Genomic DNA, 22201 nt, shown 5'->3' with positions numbered 1-22201 from the left:
TCAATGTGCGGTGAGTGATGGAGGGGTTTTTCTTATGGATCCAACATATATATGGAGATCCAATCTCAAGACTTGAATTTTTATGCTAAAGAGCTATGGATTTTTATGCTTGAACTTCACACTTACAAGCTCCTTGAGGAGAAGGGCATTAATTAATCCAGCTAAATAGAATTCCATTGTATGCCTATAATTGACCAATAGTTCATACTCATTTTAAACTCTAGGTCCACTGAGACCAATCTTTGCCACCCTCGACTGCACTGCAAATTTCTCTCGTAAACCAACCAATTTTCAACAATTTTCCTGATTTTAATTTTTTGTAGATCAAACACTATAGATGTGATTTATATGGTTTATTTAGTCAATAAAAATATATACTATTTCTTCCAATTGTGTTGTGTAAGCAAAACATAAACTTTTTATGCGCTTAAAATTAATGGTTTATAATACAACAAAAAATTACAATAAAAAACAATTTTATTTGTTTGAAACACTCGACACAATGTGCAATTCTTGATCAACAAACCATGTCGAACACATGCATAGGATCAGATTGATCAGATAAAACTCGAAAATATCACTTTCCATTAGAGAGTACAGTGCCATCAACTGCACCAAATTACAAACCCTCCTGACCTGGTCCAAACTCGGGGTGTCAACGGGTCGGGTTTACCCCGACCCGACCCATACCAAACCCTATAGGGTCCGGGTATGGTGATAAATAAGAAGACCCAATTAAGACCCAGGTCCGAAGCTAAAGGTCCAATTAATGCATGGATCTGGGTATAGTTTGTAAAATTTTATACCAGACTCGGGCCTGACCTGAGTTTCGATTAAGACCTGAAAATTTCAATGTAAAAATGATAAAAAATAGTATTTTACCGGGTATGGCCCGAGTCTGGTTCATACAGTTTTTATCGGGACCGAGTATGGTTTCTCTTATAGTGGATTCGATTAGACCCAGGTTTGGACCCGATACAATACCCAAAAATCAGGGCCAGGTCTAATTCTACCTGGGTCCTAACCAAACCCAACCCGTTTTAGTCCAAACTGCCAAGATGTATGAACCTAGATCGACCATCTACCTTAGTAATAATGAAGAAGGCACTAGCGATCACAAGTTAACAATTAAGCTAAACCAAATGGAAGAGATCCAAACAACTATATAGAGCAAAAGGAGATGGGCCCCACAGGAGATGGATCACTCCAACCTGGCTCGAGTCAAGTGGCCTTGCCTTCCATTTAAACAAACTTTGACCAAAAGTCAAAATATAAGACGACACCCCACAACTCACACGAGGGCCGTCAAAGCATCTTCTCTGCAAGGCCTTGGAGGTCGGGCCTGCTTTGTTGGGGAGGATTCGATTTCGGATGGGCAAGGATCCGCAAATACCGGTCACCCCGCCACCGGAATCCGTCCAAGAGCCGGCCGATTCTCCGGTGACCAACAAGGTGATCTCTCCGCCCGGCCAGGAAGGTCCCGCCGGAAAGCCCCAAGAGGAGGAGGAGGAGGAGGTCCCAAGGGAGTCCAAGAGGAGGAGGGTCTCTTGCCCCTCGGCACTCGAGACGTGTCCGCCGGACGGCAAGAACTCCGTCGCTGGGATATCGTTCTCCTTCGACACTAAGATCCAGCCGATGTACTCGACCCCGAAGTTCGGGTCGTTCTGCTTGGACCTGAAATTGGGGGCGCCGGATCTCGAGGATCCGACTTCAGCCCAGTCGCCGGCGGAGGGGTTTGGGGGTGAGGAAGCCGAGGGGGTAGCCGGAATTGTGTCGGAGGTGGACCATCTCGTGGGGTTGGGCGGGGTCGACGGTGGGGAAGGAGCTGAATAGGGGAGGTGAAGAAGATGGGGGCTACCAGAAAATTGTTTTTTTTTCTTTATCATAGATTATAGTGGGGCTTTTTTCTTTTTCTTTTTTTTTTTTTGCTTTTTTCTGTGCTGATTTTGGAGGAAAGCATTTTGTGATAATGCATGGAATGTACTAATAGCAAGAGATAAGCTAAGTAGAATTTTGCTTAATAAAGTCACCAGTAGTCTCTCTCTCTCTAACAATTTTAGGGTTTTTTGCAAATTGATTCCTACCTTATCGTATATTTGCAAAATAGTGGCTGCCTTATGCCGTTTTGCAAATCGGTCCCTGCCTTTTCATTAACCTTTGCAAATAAGTTAAAAGCTGTCAGATTTCCTCACGGTGACGGTTAAAGGGCAAACAAATTGATAATTTTATCCTTATAAGAATAAAGGTAAGGCTAACCAACAACTTTTAATGAAGGGCATTTTGATAACTTAATTAACCATGGCAAAGAAGGACCTGTTTGTAATAACAGTGACAGTGAGAAAGGCAAGAATTGATTGGAAAAATGACATAAGGCAGGAGCTATTTTGCAAATTAGCAATAAGTTAGGGACCCAAAAAACCTTTACTTTTATAAAATGGGGTAAGAGACTGTTGAAATCCACAGAATTTTTAATGCTGCTACATTGTGGACGGTTAGGATGCCAAATCACTTTTCTAAAAATGATTTGGCAGATCACTTGATCCAGACAGAGGAAATTGAAGTCGCAAAAGCCCCCTCGCTGAAGATTAACCCTCATACTTCACCATCACTAATTTTAGAAACCCTATACGATCCGGGTACGATGATAAATAAGAAAAACCGATTAAGACATGGGTCCGGACTCAAAGATCCGATTAATACATGAACAGGGTATAGTTTGTGAAATTTATACCCGACCCACAAATTTTCAATGTAAAAATAAAAAAAAAATGGTTTTACCGGGTATGGTCCGAGTTTGGTTCATGTAGTTCTTATCGGGTATGGTTTTTCTTATAGTGAACTCGATTAGACCCCAGTCCAGACTCAATACCATACTTAAAAAATCTGGTCAAAGTCTGATTTCACCTGGGCCCGAACCAAACCCAACCCGTTGACAACCCTAGTTGAAATGTGTCATTTTGACCTGCTAAAATGTATTATAATAGACTATCTTGGCTTTAGAGATATTTTCCTACAACTGCCTTTTCTTATGATCCATAGAATTACCTGAGCCTTGTCCCACTAAACAGTGATGTTTTCTAGCCCGATTTGATCCAACCTGTCAGATGGTTGCACACAAAATTGGTCCTTGCTTCAACTTGCTTAGCCGAATGATCTGACCTAGCTCAAAAAGTTCAAACTAGGGGTGTCAACGGGCCTGGTTTACCTGGACCTGACCTGAACCAAAGGTCTGGGTACGGTGATGAAAGAATATTTTTACCCTTCAATGTAATACAATAAGTTTTTTTTTAAAATATCCGTACTGTATGTCAAGAATGATGCATTTTTAAAATGCTTTATAATTTTTGAAATCTACCCGGTGTCTACTCACAAAGTTTTGACAGTAAAAGAACTTCTTACAATTTGCACAAGCAAATTTTTTCATATATGCGAACTTCCTCTCAAATATCCAAAATATGCTAATTTTCTCTCACACATTTGTAAATGTCTTCGGGTCTTTTACGTGATTTTATTAAAAAGGTGACACATTTTTTGGACGTTCAAAACCATAGTTGTAAAGGTTCCCAAAACGTGTGCATCGTTTTTAACTAAATACTCTCACATTTTTGAGATAGTCTTGACCTTTGCACGTGAATATCTTCCATATTTGCAAATGTCCTCCAAACTATGCCCATTATGCAATTTTTGTAAGAGGGGTTTGCACGTTTTGAAGACCTTTGTAACTCATGGTTGTGAACGTCGTACAACATTTGTGATGTCAGGACATGTCAAACAAAGGGCCTCATATTTACAAAAGTGTTGCTAAAGATAAAAAACTTTAACGACACTTCAAAAATGCCATTAAAGCCTTTATCAACACTTCAAAAGCGCAAAGGGCCTCCTGTTTGGTATTTGCAAGATTGTCGCTAAAATCTTTTAGCGATGCTTTAAAAGCACAACTAAAGACCCTTTTCCTTTTAATATGTGTGAGCCTATATATTGACATCTCTCAAATTTGTGAATGTCTTCACACGTGCGAACCTCTGTAAAAAAAAATGGCACATGAATAAGGACATTAGTAAATACAGTATAACATTTTCATATTTGAGAGAAAATCATATATTTATGAGAAAATTAAAATATTTTATAGAAAAATTGTATATTTGAGAGGAAATTTGCAAATGTGTGGAAGAAAATTTGCATATTCTCACATTTTAGAAGAAAATTCACATATTTGAGAGGAAATTCACATATTTTGAATATTTGAGAAAAAGTTTGGATATATGAAAAAATCCGCTTGTGCGAAGGCTAAAAAGTTATTTTATTACCAAAAATTTGCGAATTTAGATATTGAATGGATTTAAAAAATTGTAGAACATTTAAAAAAAACACATCATTTTTGTGGTATAATACAGTCATTTTTTGTTTTTTTGGGTGATGAGAGGCAAGGATAACCTTCGTGAGATTCGAATATGAGACCCGTAGGTTTAGTGCAACCTAACCATCCAGTTATCTCATTCCATCCAATACAACTGGTAGTCTGGGAGCATGGAATGATTGAGGCACGAGTGAGCCAGTAGCCAACCATGGTCTAGTGAATTTTACATGCACCTTTCACAAAATGTAACATTATTTTATACATTTTAGTCTGGTCTGTTCTGGTACAAGTTAGGACATACCCGAGACAAAATTAAGGACCTGATCCAAACTACCCAAAGTATGATGGAGTTGGGCCCAAGGTGTTGACCTGGAACTGATTTTGTTCCAATTCAGGACATGACAATATAGAAAATGGGCCAACAGTTAGTGATGTAAACCGGTTGGATTCGATTCAGATCTAGGCATTACTGAATCCGGCATGATCAGAGATATGGCCTGATCAGATTCTGACAAGAGAAACTTCTACCAAAACCAGACTAATTTACATGTATTGGGATTTGGATGCTAGCCAGGTTTGGATATATATGAAGCTCCAAAACCAAATCCAACTAACCACTGTACATTATTGGGTTGGATAAATGGACTCAGATTCTATTGAATATCCAACCCAAACCCGAACCCTTCATACACATTAGAGACACAAACGGGTTGGGTTTTGGATCCCAAAATACATTGGGGAGTCAGGTCGGGTCGGATCCAGGACAGTCAAAATTTGCAATTTCTTCTTCCTGGATCCGATCCACTTGCAACCCTAATATGCACGCAAGAGCGGGTCAACATGCTTGCTATGGTTAATGCATGGTGAACACGTACAAGAGACATGTATATATGGACGGCCAAGATGCATGCAGTATTTTTGGATCTTGTGGACACGTGTAGGGCTAGCAATGGCTTGAGGCATCTATAAAGGCCTTCTGATACCATTCATGATCGTTCAGGTACTTGGTTCTATAGAAAAGTGACCAACCCTAACCTTAGTTTGTTGTTTGGAACAAGGACAATGGCAAGCCAGGCCCAGGACAAATGCTACAAAGCCGGTGAGATGAAGGGCCAAGCTCAGGTGGGTCCTTTCTTTGTTTATCAAATGGCGATTCATTGCCATCTTCTTTATATGGAATTGTGGATATCTCTAAAATCAATGTAGTTCATTACCACCGCCGGGTCGGCCATGTGGCCAGCAGTGTGGTTGTGAGGGTGCTGAGATAAAGGTGCCGCATCAAACCCCACTGACACACAGGTGTATCCATAACTTTCAGAGGTAGGCCACGTAATGCAGGGTGGTCGGGTGGGGTTTATTGGACCCGACTCAGACTAAACCCTATAGGGTTCGGGTATGGTAAGAAATAAGAAGATCCAATTAAAACCCAGTTCCGGACCCGAAGGTCCTATTAATATATGGACCCGGGTATAGTTTGTGAAACTTTATACCAGACCCGGGCCCGACCAGAGTTCCCATTAAGACCTGCAATTTTTCAATGTAAAAATGGTAAAAATTATTATTTTATCAGGTATAGTCTGGGTCTGGTTCATGTAGTTCTCATAGGGGGTTCGGGTATGATTTCTCTTATAGTAGACCGATTAGACCCGGGTCCAGACCCGACACCATACCCAAGTCTGGTTTCACCTGGGTCCGAACCAAACTCGACCAGTTGACACCTCTACTCATGGTGGTTTGCATGCCGTTCCTTTTTAAGATGGACGACATCTAAGGCAGCTCTGATGGTATTACTGTCGGAGCTGCCTCTGACCTGATCAGGGCTCGAAAAAAAAAAAAAAAAGATGTCCTACAGGACATTGTTCTTCACCATTGATGAAGATGGTGACCAAAGTGTGGGCCAGTTGGGGTCAGGGTGAGCACCAGAATATATGTTTAGGGGCTTTTGATATCATAATTCAATTCTCCTAAATTCAAATCCACAATAGGTATGAGCCAATATTATGGGGCAGGTTCACTTTCTCAGGGTTTATCACTGTATCCAAGGGGTTTGGTATAGTGGGGATGGGGCTAGACTGTTGGACGGGCAGTTTAGGTTCAAATCTCATGGGTGTCACTCCTTTTCTTAAGCTGAAGCTTGGCGACTCTCTGTGAAGAGAGTCAAGGGGTAAGCCCTCCGAGTTTTACGCCGACATGAACAGAGAGACCGTAGTTTGGCAGGCTGTGCCAGCACGGCTAGGTCTCTGCACCTGGGGCGGTTTCTCTGAGTAAAACACAAAAAAAAATAAAAAAATTTAAGGGCATGATCTTGGTGGGAATAAAAAAATCGGAATTAGATGGCATTTATCACCATGATCCATGATGATATATTGAATTCTTTTTCTCCATGAGATTAAACTGTGGCTGATATAGAACACTGTGGGGCTGAATCACTCGTTTTACCACTATAAGGTGGGGGCCAGGAAATTAGGAGCTTGATCCTGTGGGTTTCTCGTTAAAGAAAAAGAAGTTATATAATAACGAGCATGACACTAATTTTTAGCACAACACTGTAAGTCTGTAACTTATAACTAGAAAGTATAAGAGACATGGCCAATTTACTGTCTTCTTGATACTTTTGTTCTTTTATTTGGTTGAAATCATGACACTTGATTTTTCAGGCCAGTCTGATTTTCCCCGGTGACATCTTACAAGTTGTCTGATTTTTTCAGGCAACAACTTAGTCAAGTTGTTTGACTAAGGTGCATAATTTTTCAGGCGACAAAAGTGTAAAACTGTTAAAAGAAAAAAAATCAATTAGTTAATTTTGAGTGGTGAATTGGCCATGTTCACCGTATTTTTTTTCTGTATGAACCAAAACACAGAATGGTGTCAAAAGTGAGTGCGATCTACCAATGTTGTCAGTATCGGAATCAGCAACGATTCAGGTGAATCCGATCGATACCGATTCTCAAAATCATTCTGAATCGGCCAAAAAATAATTAAAAAAATATTAGGTGTCAAACAGAATGTGACACTTGTTAAAGCCATCAAAATAATATTAAAAAAACAATTTAAGCTATTTTTTATATTTATTAAAAAGTAGCTGATTCAGGTCACTATCGTATCCATTTTCTGGCGATACTAGCCGATAGGCACCGATACTGACAACACTGATCTACATTTGTCTGTAAAAAACAATCTGCATTATCATCATCCATGATAAGTGGTATTTTAGTTCATGGTGATGGTCTTCATGTAATCAATGTTGACACGGTGATGATAGGGGTTGTGGTTGATGGCCTTGTTGATGTTGGCAGGTGAAGAAGGATGAGGTGATGGAGAAGGGAATGCAAGCTGCACAGGCTGTGAAGGATAAAGCAAACAGTGGCATTCAATCGATTAAGGACGCTGGCAATGCTGTTAGAGACAAGACGAGCAGCGCTGCCCAATCCTGTGGAAACACTGCTCAGGAATGCAAGCAGCAGACTGGAGGTTTCCTCCAGCAGGTATATTATTATTATTATTATTATTATTATTATTATTATTATTATTATGTTTTTTTAAAAGGCAAGCTGGGATTAGGCATACCCCACCAGTTATTATTCAACATACAAGTGGGGTTTGAACCTGCAACTCTCATCACAAGGTGACGTGCACTGACAGCTCCTACCAACGGCGTTGAGCCCCATTGGTATTATTATTATTATTATAAGCTAGGCCAAGAAAAGAAAACCAAATATCTCAAGATTTATGAAAATCTTGCAATAATATCGCGAGAAATTATATTGCCTAAAAGTTTAAAATGGCAATTTCTCGCAAGATTTTCAAAATATCGCAAGATTTATGAAAAAAACATAAAATACTGCAACTTAAACACAATATTTATGTTTTAAACAGCTATTTATCGTGAAAAAAACATGTATTTTTATTTTAAAACAATTTTTTTATTAATAGTTTCTTATAAAAAATATTTTTTATATTTTTTTATTGCCGAAATTTTGCCAAAAAAAAACACTAGATTTATGAAAAAATTTCAATTTCTCATGAGTTTTTGACAAACAAGATTTTGCCAAAAAAAAAAACGTTTGTCACTATAGTTGGCAGGCCTTGAGTATACAAAATTCTGTCTCTTTTGTTTCATTACCATGTAAAGGAAATACTTTATATAGGAACGGACACTGATTAAAAAAAAAAATCCTGTTAACTCTGCTTTTTCACGTGAAGGCATTGGTAATAGGAGGTATGAAAAGATTTACAAATAAAAAGTGGTAGGTGGCAGGAAAAACGTATCCCACTCATGCCAGTGAAAAACTTTTTTGATTGTGACGGATTGATGTTTGTTTCATTGCCAAATTATTACATTAAGAGCTCAGCATTTTCTCATGTAAATTGCATGAAGAAACAAATGGGCCATTAAGGTCTCCCATGTGAGCATGGGAGTACACTCAGCTTTCCGCTTGTGACAAAGGATACCCCCCATGGGTTTCGAATCATTGTTGCTCTATGTCAATTGACAAACCTGTTAGGTGTAAGAAGGAAGTGAAGAGAGAATTCAAATATGAAACGTAGGTTGTGTTCCTTCTTTTTGGAAAAAGTGGTTTTGATGACGTGGAATAGTCCCATATTGATTGTGTTTGAGTTTGTTGTGGGCTTTATAACTCACATGTAAACTCTTACTTTTGTTCCTGAGAACAAGAGGTTGGGATGACTATCACACACATGCGTGTGAGTGTGCTCGCCCACCGTGTCGTGCTGTGCTGGGTTCGGGTTCCAATCAAGACCAAAGTATCTTTTTGCTCAAAGTTTCTGTGGATATTTGGATTCTTTAACGGGTTATGAGAAATGATAACGGGTCATGACTCCTCGTAGTCCATGCCCGTTATGGCTCTTCGGATTCTTTTAACAGATCTCGACTCTTCGATTTCCGTTAACGGGTCACGTCTCCTCGGATTCCGTAACAGGTTCCTTCCACGCTTTGTAACCGTTCGTGGGTTATAAAAGCATGGTTAGGGTTGGGGTTACGACAGATCTGAGACGCACTGATTTCTGAAGAAGAGCTCTGCGGTTTTCCATTTCCCTGTTACTCTCTCTCTCTTTCCTAAGTTATCCCGAAAGGGGTTTTCTGCAACTTTAGTTCGTGGAGGTTGTTTTCGAAGGACGATCCGGTGGAGTGCACCAGTCTGATCGTTGAGGCTATTGTATCTTGGGGGAAGGACCCCGGACCCTGTTTGCACTGTATGTGAGAGCGAATCTTCTCTAAGAAGAGTACTTTCATACGCCTTAGCCTTTTACATAATCTAAACATGTCTTTGTTTTATATCATGATTATGATTGTGAAACTGTGTAATCCGAAAAACGATCCAACAAAACCACCACGGCCCCTAGTCAGGAAGGTGGCAACCTTGTGGCTTATATCAATGTTGTCAGAATCCTTATCAGGTCTGAATCAGCCGATTCAGCATCAAACCTAATCAAGTTGGATCGGGCAATTTTTTTACTAAAAGGTGACACGTGTCATTAATAAAAAGGCAATCAAAATTATTAATTTTAAAAAACCCATAAAATATTAAAAATTAAACCAAATCAGCCCTTTATAGAATCCATTTTGAGCCGATTTTATACGAATGGGTCAATTTGCAACGATTCTTACACAGTTTATATTTTCAATTTTGGTCATTTGCTTTTGGATGGCTTAATTGTTGGGTGCAACTGTGGCAGACTGGGGAGCAAGTGAGCAGCATGGCACAGGGTGCTGCTGACGCTGTGAAGAACACTCTGGGCGTTGGAGATAGCAACGCCAACCGTTGAGCTCTTTCCTTCACACTTTCTAGTTTTGTTTGCTACATTTGAGATGTGTTATTGAATTATGCTTGGAAGCGCAGAAGGTTTTCTTCTGTTGTTTTGGTTATTATTTGGTGGAAGCATCGTTTATCCTTTTCTTCATCATTACAATGTAGCATCATTTTTTCGTTTAAACAAAATTGTAGTATTTGATTTGTTTTAATGATCGATTCTCTCTATATATATATAGAGAGAGAGAGAGAAAGAGAGAGAAAACTGATTTTCTCGTTAAACCCCATAATTTGAAGTGTTTTATGATATATCTGAACCATTACACGTGTTTAGCATGCTCCATTCAGTGAGAATAGACTTTTGAATCATGTTATTTCGATGAAAAAATGTATTTTTATGAGCTGAAAAAAATTGATGCCTTAATAGCAATTGATTTTGGATCACCTAAAAAACCTCTACACAGGTCAGATTCCAGTTATCCAAAAGCTGGTTTCCACTAAACAAAACTTATAGATCAATGAGGCAGAACTAGCACATTACTATATATATATATATATATATATATATATATATATATATATATATATATATATATATATATATATATATATATATACACACGTATTCACTAGAATATGAGAACTAGAAATATGGGCATTTCCAATACTTTTTTGTCAAATCCAACCATGTGGATGTGCTTGGCATGGTGAATTTGTTAACAATCAACCATTGGATTCTTGATGAAAAAATGTGATTTTTGAATGCTTGTATATTTATGAAGATTATGAGCAATTGATTTTAAAGCCTTAAACAAATCTCATTTATACATCAAAATATAACAATTCAAAAGGGGTTCTTGTAAAACCAAACATGCATATCATGTGTACGATTAGATTTTATTGAAAAGAACAAAAAATCCATGAAAATCGCCGTTCATGCATTAGTTCTCAAATTTTCAGTTCTCATATTCTAGTGATTATATATATATATGTCAGGATTTGGATAGGGCCTAAGTGTTGTATGAAATTTCACAAACCATACCCAGCTCCATATAATAATAGGACCCTTTGATTCTGATCCAGATTTTAATAGGACCTCTTTGTTTATCACTAAACCCTGGCCCTTTGCTACTGGTAGAGTCTATGTCAAACCCAACCCATTGACACCCCTGTGCATAATAGGGTTGCAAACAGGTTGGGTTAAAGGAGTCATTTTTGTACATTTTGGCTGTTCCGGACTCTAACCGACCCAACTCCTCAATCTATTTTGGGATCTGAAACCTGTCCCATTTGCATCCCTAATGCGTAGGGCTTTCAGCGGATCAGGTTTGTACCGGGTACCCAATCCGACCATAGTGTTTTATATGTATTTTAAGTAAAAGTAAACTTCTAAACCGAGTTTGAGGTTTCTTTTTGGTGACCTGGCAAAACTGAAACCAGAACCCGACACTTTGTTATTTGGGTGAGTTCAGGTACACCCTGATGGGTCCGACCTGTTGACAGCCCTAGGCACGCATCACATCAGCATCCCCGCACCACATCAGATCCTCAAATCCGAGATCCGAAGCTTTCAAACGTCCCCTAAATGAAAATATGTTTTGGAATCAGACCCGGAAAGTGCCACAGGGAGGGGTCAGGTTGGGCACCAACAAAACTTACAACTAGTTCAGAATAGTATTGGAATCAGACCCAAATCGAACCAAACATTGATCAGATATTTACTTTTATACCCAAATCCAGCTATTCAGATTCGGGTCAGCTCAGTGATCTGACCGGGTCTGATCCATTTACAGTTGTGCTTCCCAGCCTTAGGCCAGAGCCCTAAAACTTTGGATCTCTTTAGGTAGGCTGCTCCAAAGTCCAAAGACCAACACAAGAAATGGTTGACCCGTCTCACCCCACCAAATGTACAAGGCCAGTTAACCACCAAGTAGGGGTGTCCGGCCCATTTAGAGCTTGGCTCGCCAGGCTTTAACTGCATCCCGGACCGGTTCTTAACGGGCTAGGGTTTGAAGAGCAGCCCATGGCCCGACCAATTGACCCGTTGGTCCAATGTGAAGCAGTCCGGATCCGGCCCAAATTTATTTGTAAATAGTAATAATTAATAATTAAGTTCAAACTTTCCATGCACCCAATTAATTATCTTTCTAGTTTTCATAAAATTAATGTAACTAATTAGGTAAATATTAATAGTTATCAAGTTATTATGCAATAATTAATTTTTTAATTTTTATATTATTAAAAATAATAAATAACTCAAGCCTATCGGGCCGGCACAAGCCTGGCCTACGTATATAACACGGACCGGGTTTCATCCTGGTACCGATTGAGAGAGAATGAAAGCCAGGTTTCCAAGGAGTCGGCCCATCAAGATGAATGGCGCCAAGTCAAGCTTCATCGGCGAGCCAAACCTGGCCCATCTCAGAATCAGCAGGATACTCGTGCAAACCGCTCTGCGGTTCTATCATATGCTGGGAAAGAGGGTGTTCCTCCCCCAAAGGGATCATGATCAATCTCATAAGAAAGCCGGCATTTCTCAAGACCCGGGTAACCGAATGACGGTTGAATCTCCCCTAACAACAACTCAGGTTCCCTTGAACCAAACAGGTTCAAATGACAATCAAGAAACAGGATCTTGTCTGGCTCCTGAGGTCCCCCTTCATCCTGATTCTAGGTCTCCTATGGAGTATCGGTATGATCACTGATAGCCCTGCTCCCTCCTGCACTGTGAAGCGGCCGGTAGTTTTTCACTCGCCAGCGTCGGGGTTGGGCTCCCTGATCCCATAGGAGCAGTTTCCTAACCATCCACATTCTCCCTCTCTCCCGTTACAGGCCCATTCAGTGAATCAGGGATCTGATTGTGACACATCAGGACAAGCTTGGCTCCATCATGGGCTTCCCTGCCAAGTCTGCAGATCTACAGTGGCAGTTTGCTCCCATGAACAGTGAGACCCTGAAACATACGTCCACTGTTTCCCAAGCCTTCACGTTCTCTGCAAGAATAGTGAGCCAGAAAGAGAATAACCCCCTGGTGGGTGAGAACTCTATTTCGAAAACCGGCATGCCTATCTCTTCTCAACTCCGGCGTCGATATAAAGTGGGTGCCTTCGACAAGATGTTGAAGACTGTCCCAGATGAACAAGGGACAACCAGTAAACCGGTCCGCTCTGAACGACTTCAAAAACATCCTTCAGTGGTTGCTGATTCTTCACCCAGACCTGTGGATTCAGATAGTAGGGAGGTTGCTGCCGTTTCAGAGCAGCAGCAACGTTTTTCAGAAACCAACAGGCAATTGCCTGATATGAGTCCAATTGGGACTCCCTCTTGTAAACGTTAATGTAATTAGTTTGAAATGAATCAATTAGTATATTAATTTTAAATTAATTATATTTTTAATAGTGGAGGCAAACCACCATACTGGTTCAGACGTCCTGTTATGGGTCGATGGCCACGTTGACGATGCCACTGTTTCGGTGTCTGAGGTGTAAAACTCCACGAGTACTCCCCACTTGAATGCCTTAGGCAGACCCACCTAGCCAGGTATGCGGAGACCTTGTGAGTTAAAATTAAATTTATTCATAAATGTCAATCCACAAATAAAGGTTATTCGCTATTAATTGCCATTTGTGGAGATTTGAATTGAAGAAAGAAGAAACAAATATGGGCTACAATATAGATGCTCCATGTCAAACTACCTGTCACAATTTCTGGTAGAGTTTATCTTCTGTTAAACCAGCTTATTCAATGAGGTAACAAATATAATTGCTGAGAAAACAAAAAAGAAAGATATTTCTTCATTCAAGTGGCACCAATGAAACACCTAAACAAAGAATTCCTCAGAGCATCATACAGAAAAGAAATTAAAAAACAAACAAGAGAGAATTTCCGAAAAAAGAAAAAGAAAAAATGGAATGGCTAATGTTACAACTATCCATGGTAAATTTACAAGGGAGCTGGTGCATGCAAGGGCGCATGAATACATGGTGTGCATCACACACCCAAACTCATTATGAGTACACATATAGTACTTGTGAGACATAGCTAAGAATGGTTCTTCTGCAACAATGGCTTGGCCTGTTGGACTCCCCATATTCTGATTGTACAATCATCACTAGCTGAGGCCATCATCTGTGGGTTTGCTGGGTTCCAGCTGACACAGTTCACCATGCCTGAATGTCCGGGCAAGACGGCGACCAGATTGCAAGACTGTCGGTGCCATATATAGACCTTGCAGCAATAGAATCCAAGCATCAAGAGAAAGAAAAAGGCAAGCAAAACACTAAAAATAGGCACCACTGATTGTAGCCAACAGGAATCCTGAAGTTAAAGATGCTAGATGGCTCAGGACCGAAACACCCTCGAGCTGCAATTCCTTTTGTACAAAGGAGGGCTCACTTGGAGATTTGATTAGGAGATCCATAGTTACCGGATTTCTTAAACCTTGCAAGCTCGCTTTGGAAGCATGAAACAGAACACTATGAACTTTGGGAGAAACTCACCTCCACAAAATGGGAAGCTTGCTTCTTCCAATATGAAAATAAGCTTCCCTGATATGGTAAACGCCTTGCCAATGTCAAAGGATTGCATGTTCTTTTTCAGCATTCATGTTGCATTATAAAAAGTATACATATATAACAAATATTGTAGATAAAAGAAATAACACAAGTTTTAATTATATTTTATGTCATTTTTACTAGTTTCTATTTTTCTTAATTGCTTCCCAAGGCATGATTCACACATCCAAGCATTTTTTTAAACTTTTTTTTTCCGATTTATTACTTGAAGAAACCACATCTGTGACAGAAGACCTGGTCATGCTGGCTCAGCCTGCCATACCTACGGTCGTCCCAGAGACATAAAACTCCGAGGCTAGAACCTGCAGCCCCAAGGCCTACGTTGGGCGTCGGCTTGCGCAAGGGGGTGATGCCTGCAGGAATTAAAACATTATTTGAACACATGCTTCACACATCACTTCAAAAACCTGTTTCTTGATATGGTATGGCTGCCAAGTTCTGTAATGGATAGCTGATGTCAACTTGTATTCACCATAAAATGGATCAAGCCTATGTCATACGGACTCTTTAAAAGGGCCGCAGCACCCACATCGACACAGGTGCGGCACCTGGTGCGGTCAACCTGCATTAAGGGTTATATTTGACCAAAATAGACTCAGTCAACTTTGTCCGAGTTTATTTTGGTACTTTTTTTTTTAAATTTGGGTTGGCGGGGACACAATCGCACCACCACCACCCCTCCGTGACTCCGATTCCTCCTCCTCGACTCCTATTCCAATAGCAGCGACAAAGGTCCCCCTCCTCGACTCCCCTCCTACTCCTCTTCCGACGGCAGCGGCGGCGATGCCGACGAAGAAGGCGGCTTAGGTACATCTCTTTCTCTCTCTCTCTTTATTCCTTCTCTCTTTCTTCTTGTTTTTCCTTCTCATCCTTTTGTCTTTCTTCTTCTTCTTCCACCTCCTCCTCCGCCACCTCCTATATCTTTCTTCTTCTTCCTTCTCCTCCTTTTGTTTTTCTTCTTCCTTCTCCTCCCCCTCCTCCTCCTCCTATCTTTCTTCTTCTTCTTCCTTCTCCTCCTTTTGTTTTTCTTCTTCCTTCTCCTCCCCCTCCTCCTCCTCCTATCTTTCTTCTTCTTCTTCCTTCTCCTCCTCCCTCCGCCTCCTAATCCTCTCTTTCTTCTTCTTTCTCCTCACTTTCTTCTTCTTCCTCCTCCTCCCCTTGTTGATGCACAAGGGCCGAACCCAAGCCAACTGATAATTGTTTTTATTTCATTAGTGCTAACTTAAAATTGTTAAAAATTATATTTATATTTATATATATCCTTCCCGCACCCTTGCACACCCACACCCAAGTTTTTTTAAAGCGCCGCATCTGCACCTGCACCTATGTGACATAGGATCAAGCATATTCTTGTATCCGTTTATGCACGACCTGGCCAGCCACTACTTCATGTGGACATGTTAATTTATTATGATGATGATGAAGGCCATGATGAGGAAGAAGATGATAACCACTTCTTGTTGTTAACCTTAATAAATGGACTTCATATGCATGAGAGACATAGCAAGAGAGTAAGCAAAGAAAGTAACACACCTGTGAGTCTTCGCTCCCACTGGCAACAAAAGCATTATCAAATCCACCAAAGCATGACCGTATCACGTACTGCCCTTGTTTGTGGCCTTTGTATCTCAAGGGATCACGCCATGTGCTGCCCACATCCCACATGTGGATCTCCTGGTTGTTGAGGTTGACAAGAAGGTACTGACCATCTCTAGATACAAACAGGGACATGATTGTCTGATCCTCTGATATCACACGCTCTGTCTTGGCCTCCAATGCGTAGATCCTGATGTCCCTCTCTGCACAAATGCTGATCAAATGCACACCATCTGGAGTCACAGAAAGGTCGGATATCTTGGGCATCCGGTCGCCCCTCCACACATCATGCTCTACCCCTTCAAGATCATATATGTATATGGAGTTATCACAACTTCCACATACGATCCTCTGCGAGTCTGGGAACCATGCACATGAGGAAATCCCAGAGCTTCCTTTGCCAATTGTGACCTTGCACTTACCGGATTGGACATCCCACACCTTGATAAACTCCCCATTGCCGCACGTTAAAAGCAGAGAATCATCCGGGCTCCATGCTACAAAGGAAACAGGCTTCTGGTGGCCCCTCAGAATATGCTTCAACGAGACATTTCCATCATTAGAAACCTGAAACAAATAGTACCTTGGGTAAAAAATACAAAACAAGCAAGAGTTACCAGATGCATTCACATTATGTTAGAATGCATACTGATGCTTTCTTTACCACAAAATAATCATACTGCAATTAACAAATTATATACCAAAATTGTGACAAAAAAAATGCTGCAATTAGACATTTTAACTTTGTGATGTGCTAAATCTACACAAATGACCTGTATAAATCCATCACATCCAGTAACATAGGTAGAGAACAGTGTAGAGCATCAGGAAGTGACTTTACATAAAGGGAATGGAAGTTATGTTTTTGCTTGTGCACTAGTATGATTTCTGATGGATTAATTATCATTATGCGAAGGAATTATTAGAAATCACTACAGAGAACATATTGCAGAAAGGGGTGTTTTATGAACATATGTTCATTTCAAGGTCCTACTAGTACTCCCATGCATTTTTCGATGTGAAATTTATATACTGATTGAGGGATCGTGTGAAAACAAACCTAACTTTAGATCGGGATGAAAAAGAACACCTAAATTTGGTCAAATTGAAAAAGCCCACACACCTTTTCAATTGCGTCAATTAAAATATCATGCCACTATAATTGCCTATGGTGTAAGACTATTTTACAGTTTCTTCAAACCACCCCATGCACACTCTCCACACACACACACACACACACACACACACACACACTCCCCAAAAGGAAAAAGAGAAAAAAACTCAATAATTTTCTTTTTCCTCTCCTGTGGAGGACAACAGGTGGGCATTTGCAAAACTTTGGCGAGTATATGTGTTGGAAAGAAGTTATAAATATTTCTTGAAAATTTGAACACAAAAAATTGTATATCTAAATAGGACGGTAACCTGACTGGAACCCAGAAAGTAGATAACTTATCACTTTATTAGATTCTTTATTCCAACAAAATTCTGATAAGGGTGTTCCACATAATTTGAGTCATCATCTGACCAAGTGTGACATGGTTCTCTTCCAGATACAAACAATTTCATCTTAATTCTGTTACGAATTGTAGTGTATTGGGTCTGTGTGTTAGTCCATGTAATGGGTAGTATGAGTACTGAGAGAGTCTTGAATCAGGTCCAAGTCACATGGGACAGGTGGCTGTGAATCTCTGGGACAAGTGTCACATATTATGTGGGGGGTCAAAAGAGTCAAAGGGGTTGGTTATTACTAGTTGTAGTTGTTAGGAAGGAAAACAATGAGAGGTCCAGAGAATGGTGGGTATCATGTCAGTTAGAATAGGCTAACAGTTTGGGAGACCACTTGAGCTTGGAGAGGCAGCCACATGTCTCACATGATGAAAGAGTCTATAAGTACTCTCATCAGTGTATCTTGGAATAATTTTGAGTAATAAGAATTCTAAAGAATTTGGTTTGGTTCCTCAAGATTCGAGAGCCAAAATCGGAGGCCAGATTCCTCAAAAGCCTTACCACCATCTCAATTGCATCCTCGCCATCAACTGAATGCATCTTCACTAACATGAACCAGAAGAAACACAAGGCCATTATTACCATCTCAGCTACAGTCCTTCTGAAACAAAAGGAGGTCTGTAACAAATTCCCAACTGCAGATTAGATGCATTTCCTGACCCAGATTTTAGGTTAATTGAGTCATGTTTGAAATTGGGGCACCAGATCCAACATCGCCTGAGATGAACGAGTCCATCAGATGCAGTTAAGGAGTTCAGAACAAGCTATGTGGTCAAAACTGGGTTAGAATCTTATCCAATGGCCTCCCTGATTCTAAAATATGGCTTACGACAAAAAAAGTGGCATCAACAATGCTAGGACAAGCAAGAATCGCCACATCAAAGTGCCATTTAAGAGACAAAGTTCGGATCAGAACTTCCATAATAAACTGTGGCTAGATGTTTGGAGATAAAGCAAACAGCTCTTGAGAATGACTGCGAAACTTAAAATTTCATTCTAAAACCATACATGAAGGTTAAATCTGATGGTGCATGTGATTAAACACGTCTAGCATATTTTTTCACAGTAGCAGGATCATTATAACTGACTCCCAAGCCAGATGAAAAAACAATTACAATCCCATTCCCCTGGTATGGAGCCACCGTCGAAGTCTTTTAAATACAGAAGGCTGAATTCAATAAAGCAAGTCTCAAAGAAGTATGTTAACTTACTGTCCATATGATAGCATTGCAATCCCTCGAAGAAGAACCCAGGTGATCACCCTTATTTGAAAACTGTAGAAACCAAACTTCATGCTCATGCTGATCCAGTATCTGCAACAAATAGAGAGTGCAGTCAGGCATGGCTCCAGCAAACAAATGGTTCCTTAGGTTACTAGCTACATTAGAAGTTAAATAAAGAACCAAAACAACTTTGTACATGAAGCTTGAAACAAACACAACACACTGCAGACAGTTGAAATGCCTGTAGATTCAGCGGAAAGCTTAAAAAGAAACACATGAAATCCAGTTCTAGGATAGTGCTAACTGTTGCACCAGACGCCAGTCTTATGCTAGGAATGAAGAGCCAAGTAGAAGATGTTGCCTAAACTATTACAAAGACATTTGAAACTATGAGCTAATGCACCTGACCAGTGATATTAAAGACCACAACGAGATGCAAAAACCAAGAACACATTAAACAGCAGTGAGACACACACACACATGCGTATCCTACAAAATCAAGGGTGCCCTATTAGTTTAATAACAGTATATTCATACAAACGGATACTTTTCAGTTAAGCGCCCTTGGCAGATATCCGTTCAACATAACTCAACATAACAAACTTTTAAACATCCATGAAGGAAGAGTAGTAATGTACAGGTAGACACAGTACCCGATGGTCAACAAAATCATCAACCATGGGAATGGTATATCAATCAGCTTAAATTTTTTTCATTTACATGGCATGCTTGAGAAGAATAAGTAAAAAAACACAGGATATGACAATTACACACCAGGAAATCCTACAAACTAACCTGCAATGTTTCTGTGGGGATCTGATCCAAACCACAACGGTGATCAGAATATAATGAGATGGAGTCCTTGGATGAATTATGATAAATGCAACGTTCATGTTGCAGCAATACCTCAAGCTCGACTAAATGTTCCAATCGTCCCTCTGGGATCATGAGTGAAGGGGGAAGAATCAGCCTTAGCTCACCCAGAAGCTTCATTCCTGACTCACTGACTCCACCTGCATTCGGCTTGAAACCAATTTCTTCACGTTTCGATTTCGAAACGATGCAAAAGGCGAGCTTATGAAGCTTCGCCTTGTCAACACCCAACTGAGACATCCGTCCTCGAAGGATCGCCAATGCTTCTGAAACATCACCCTCATCCAAACATTCGAAAAACTTCTGCTGCAAGATTAAGAAAACCGCAGAATTCCGTACCTCCGGGACCAATTCCCTAATGCTATCCAGAGTAGCAACAGTCTCATCCCATTTTTCTTCAAGGACCTGAGACTGAAGCAACGAAACCTCGGGCGACTGAAGCACGATGCTGGACTCTTCTTCAAGAAGGGAAGCCGTCTTCCGATAGCCCAATGAGTAAAGTGATTGTATGATGACTCTGACAAACTCACACCTCCTTATGAGGCCTCTTGTACCCACTTTTTCTGAACAGGAAACCTCCATGAATCCGTTTGAACAACCTTAAAGCGTCATAGAATCTATAATTTTCGACGTTTATATTCTTGATTATGGATGGTTCCCATATACTTTATCAAGGAAAGACGTTTTCTAGGTAAAACCCTAGTTATTCCTCTCCCAATAACTACCCTACAAAACACCCAAAAAACATAAAAAGAGGGTATCTAACCTCACCCTGCCCCACAAATAGAGACAAGATATACAAAGAGAAACTGCCCCCAAAAAGGAAAAAAATTAATTTTGCAATTCGCAAGAAAGAATCCAATAGATTCTCAATGCCCATCAAACTGAAGAACCAAAACAAATACCAACCACTCACAATTCCAGAAACCACCAAACTTCAGGACGAAGAGGACCTAAAGAAACCCTAGTTTCTGACTTCTCAGCAACAAACCCCAACAAGAGAACCGTGGAAAGAAAAGAAAATCCAAACTCCCATCTGAACCTCCCTGCAAAAAAAATAACAGAAACCCAATAAAAAGAAGTCTTCTTGAATCTAAAAAACCATGAAAAAACCCAAAAGAATTCATGGGTTTTGATCACTAATGAACATAAAAGAGAAAAAAGAAGAGAACAAAATCAAAATCAAAATCACAGATGAAATGGGTATCTGCCAAACTTAACCCGTTAATGAAAAACTGAAGTACAATACACCTAAAGAAAAAAAGGGTTGATTATAGCCACAATACCTCAATATACCAATTGATGCTTGAGCCATTTTAGTCCTTTTCTTGGTGATGGTGGCAGAGGCAATCCCAAACAGATCTCTAGTGCACACTGTAGAGGGGTTATTGAACTTTGGTATTATCTTAACTGGAAGACGTCGCCTAAATTGGAGTCACGCATATCTGAATTATGCACTAATAAAGTAGCAGCCCTGAAACGAGCAAATCTTGCAGTTAAAAGTTTGTCCTTGGTATCATTTTCCACGTTATCCAAGCCTCTTATGAAAACCAACGTTTGTTATCATAAAAAAATTACGACCCTGTTTGGTTGGGGGCCAAAATATTATTTTGTACTTATTAACGTTTTTTTTTTCTTTTTTTTTTTCTTTCTTTTTGGCAGGTCAAGAGAACAAGCTTCCTTCACCGGCCGCACATTGGTAGGCCTCCCGGTAGTAAAACTAGGGCCGGTAAAAGAGCCGAGCTTGAATTCATTCTCGTGGTGAGCCAAGCCGAGTTCAAGTTTACAATGAATCCGTGTTAAACAAGCAATGTTGTTTATAGAAAAAATACATTGTTTTAAGGCTGAAAGAATTAGGATTACACAAAATACATGTAAAATATATCTCATATATATATATATATATATATACACCTAACAAAATACATGGAAAATGGGTCCGTGCTACACCAATTTGGTGTTAAACCGCATGCTAAATGGGGTTTTTGGACTTCTCTGGTGCTTTTTATGCGGTTCTGGTCACATAAATGTGTTGGGCACGATCGATTTACTGAGAATCCACACCTGGATCATGTGTTTTTGATGAAAAAAATGATGTTTGGAGCTTAAAATTTTTACAAAGATTTTAGACCGTTGATTTTTCAAACTTTATAAAATCCCATCAATTTGTTGGAATCAAATGCTTAAAGAGCTGATCCCTCTAAAATCAAGTACATAGATCACATCTGTACGGTCAGAATTTAAAAATAAAATGAAAAAAGCCCAAAAACCCATTTAGCACAGGGTTTAACACCAAAT

The 22201-nt window shown here is 40.0% G+C and overlaps 1 protein-coding gene across 4 annotated transcripts; it reads right to left on the bottom strand.

Moving 5' to 3' along the window:
* Nucleotides 1-13939: 13939 nt before the first annotated feature.
* On the bottom strand, nucleotides 13940-21308 carry LOC149819309 (WD repeat-containing protein 26 homolog). Of its 4 annotated transcripts, XR_016427246.1 has the most exons (6): nucleotides 21190-21308; nucleotides 19826-20949; nucleotides 19019-19120; nucleotides 16236-16865; nucleotides 14965-15055; nucleotides 14243-14355 (listed from the first exon to the last, which is right to left on the bottom strand). XR_016427246.1 is itself a non-coding variant. In XM_089984961.1 (5 exons), the coding sequence occupies exons 2-5, from the start codon at nucleotides 20483-20485 to the stop codon at nucleotides 14170-14172; spliced, it is 1578 nt and encodes a 525-aa protein (XP_089841087.1). In that variant the 5' UTR covers nucleotides 20486-20949; nucleotides 21190-21308; the 3' UTR covers nucleotides 13940-14169. The 4 variants fall into 4 exon arrangements, 3 of the variants coding, with proteins under 3 accessions (XP_089841087.1, XP_089841086.1, XP_089841088.1); XM_089984961.1 differs by lacking the exon at nucleotides 14965-15055 and having other exon boundaries at nucleotides 13940-14355; XM_089984960.1 differs by lacking the exons at nucleotides 14243-14355; nucleotides 14965-15055 and having other exon boundaries at nucleotides 15949-16865.
* Between the last annotated feature and the right edge of the window lie 893 nt (nucleotides 21309-22201).

Source organism: Nuphar pumila, chromosome 13, assembly GCF_984573655.1.
Source record: "Nuphar pumila chromosome 13, dmNupPumi1.hap1.1, whole genome shotgun sequence".
Lineage (NCBI taxonomy): Eukaryota > Viridiplantae > Streptophyta > Magnoliopsida > Nymphaeales > Nymphaeaceae > Nuphar > Nuphar pumila.
Note: the sequence above shows the minus strand (reverse complement) of the source record. Positions and strands in the feature narration are given on the sequence as shown.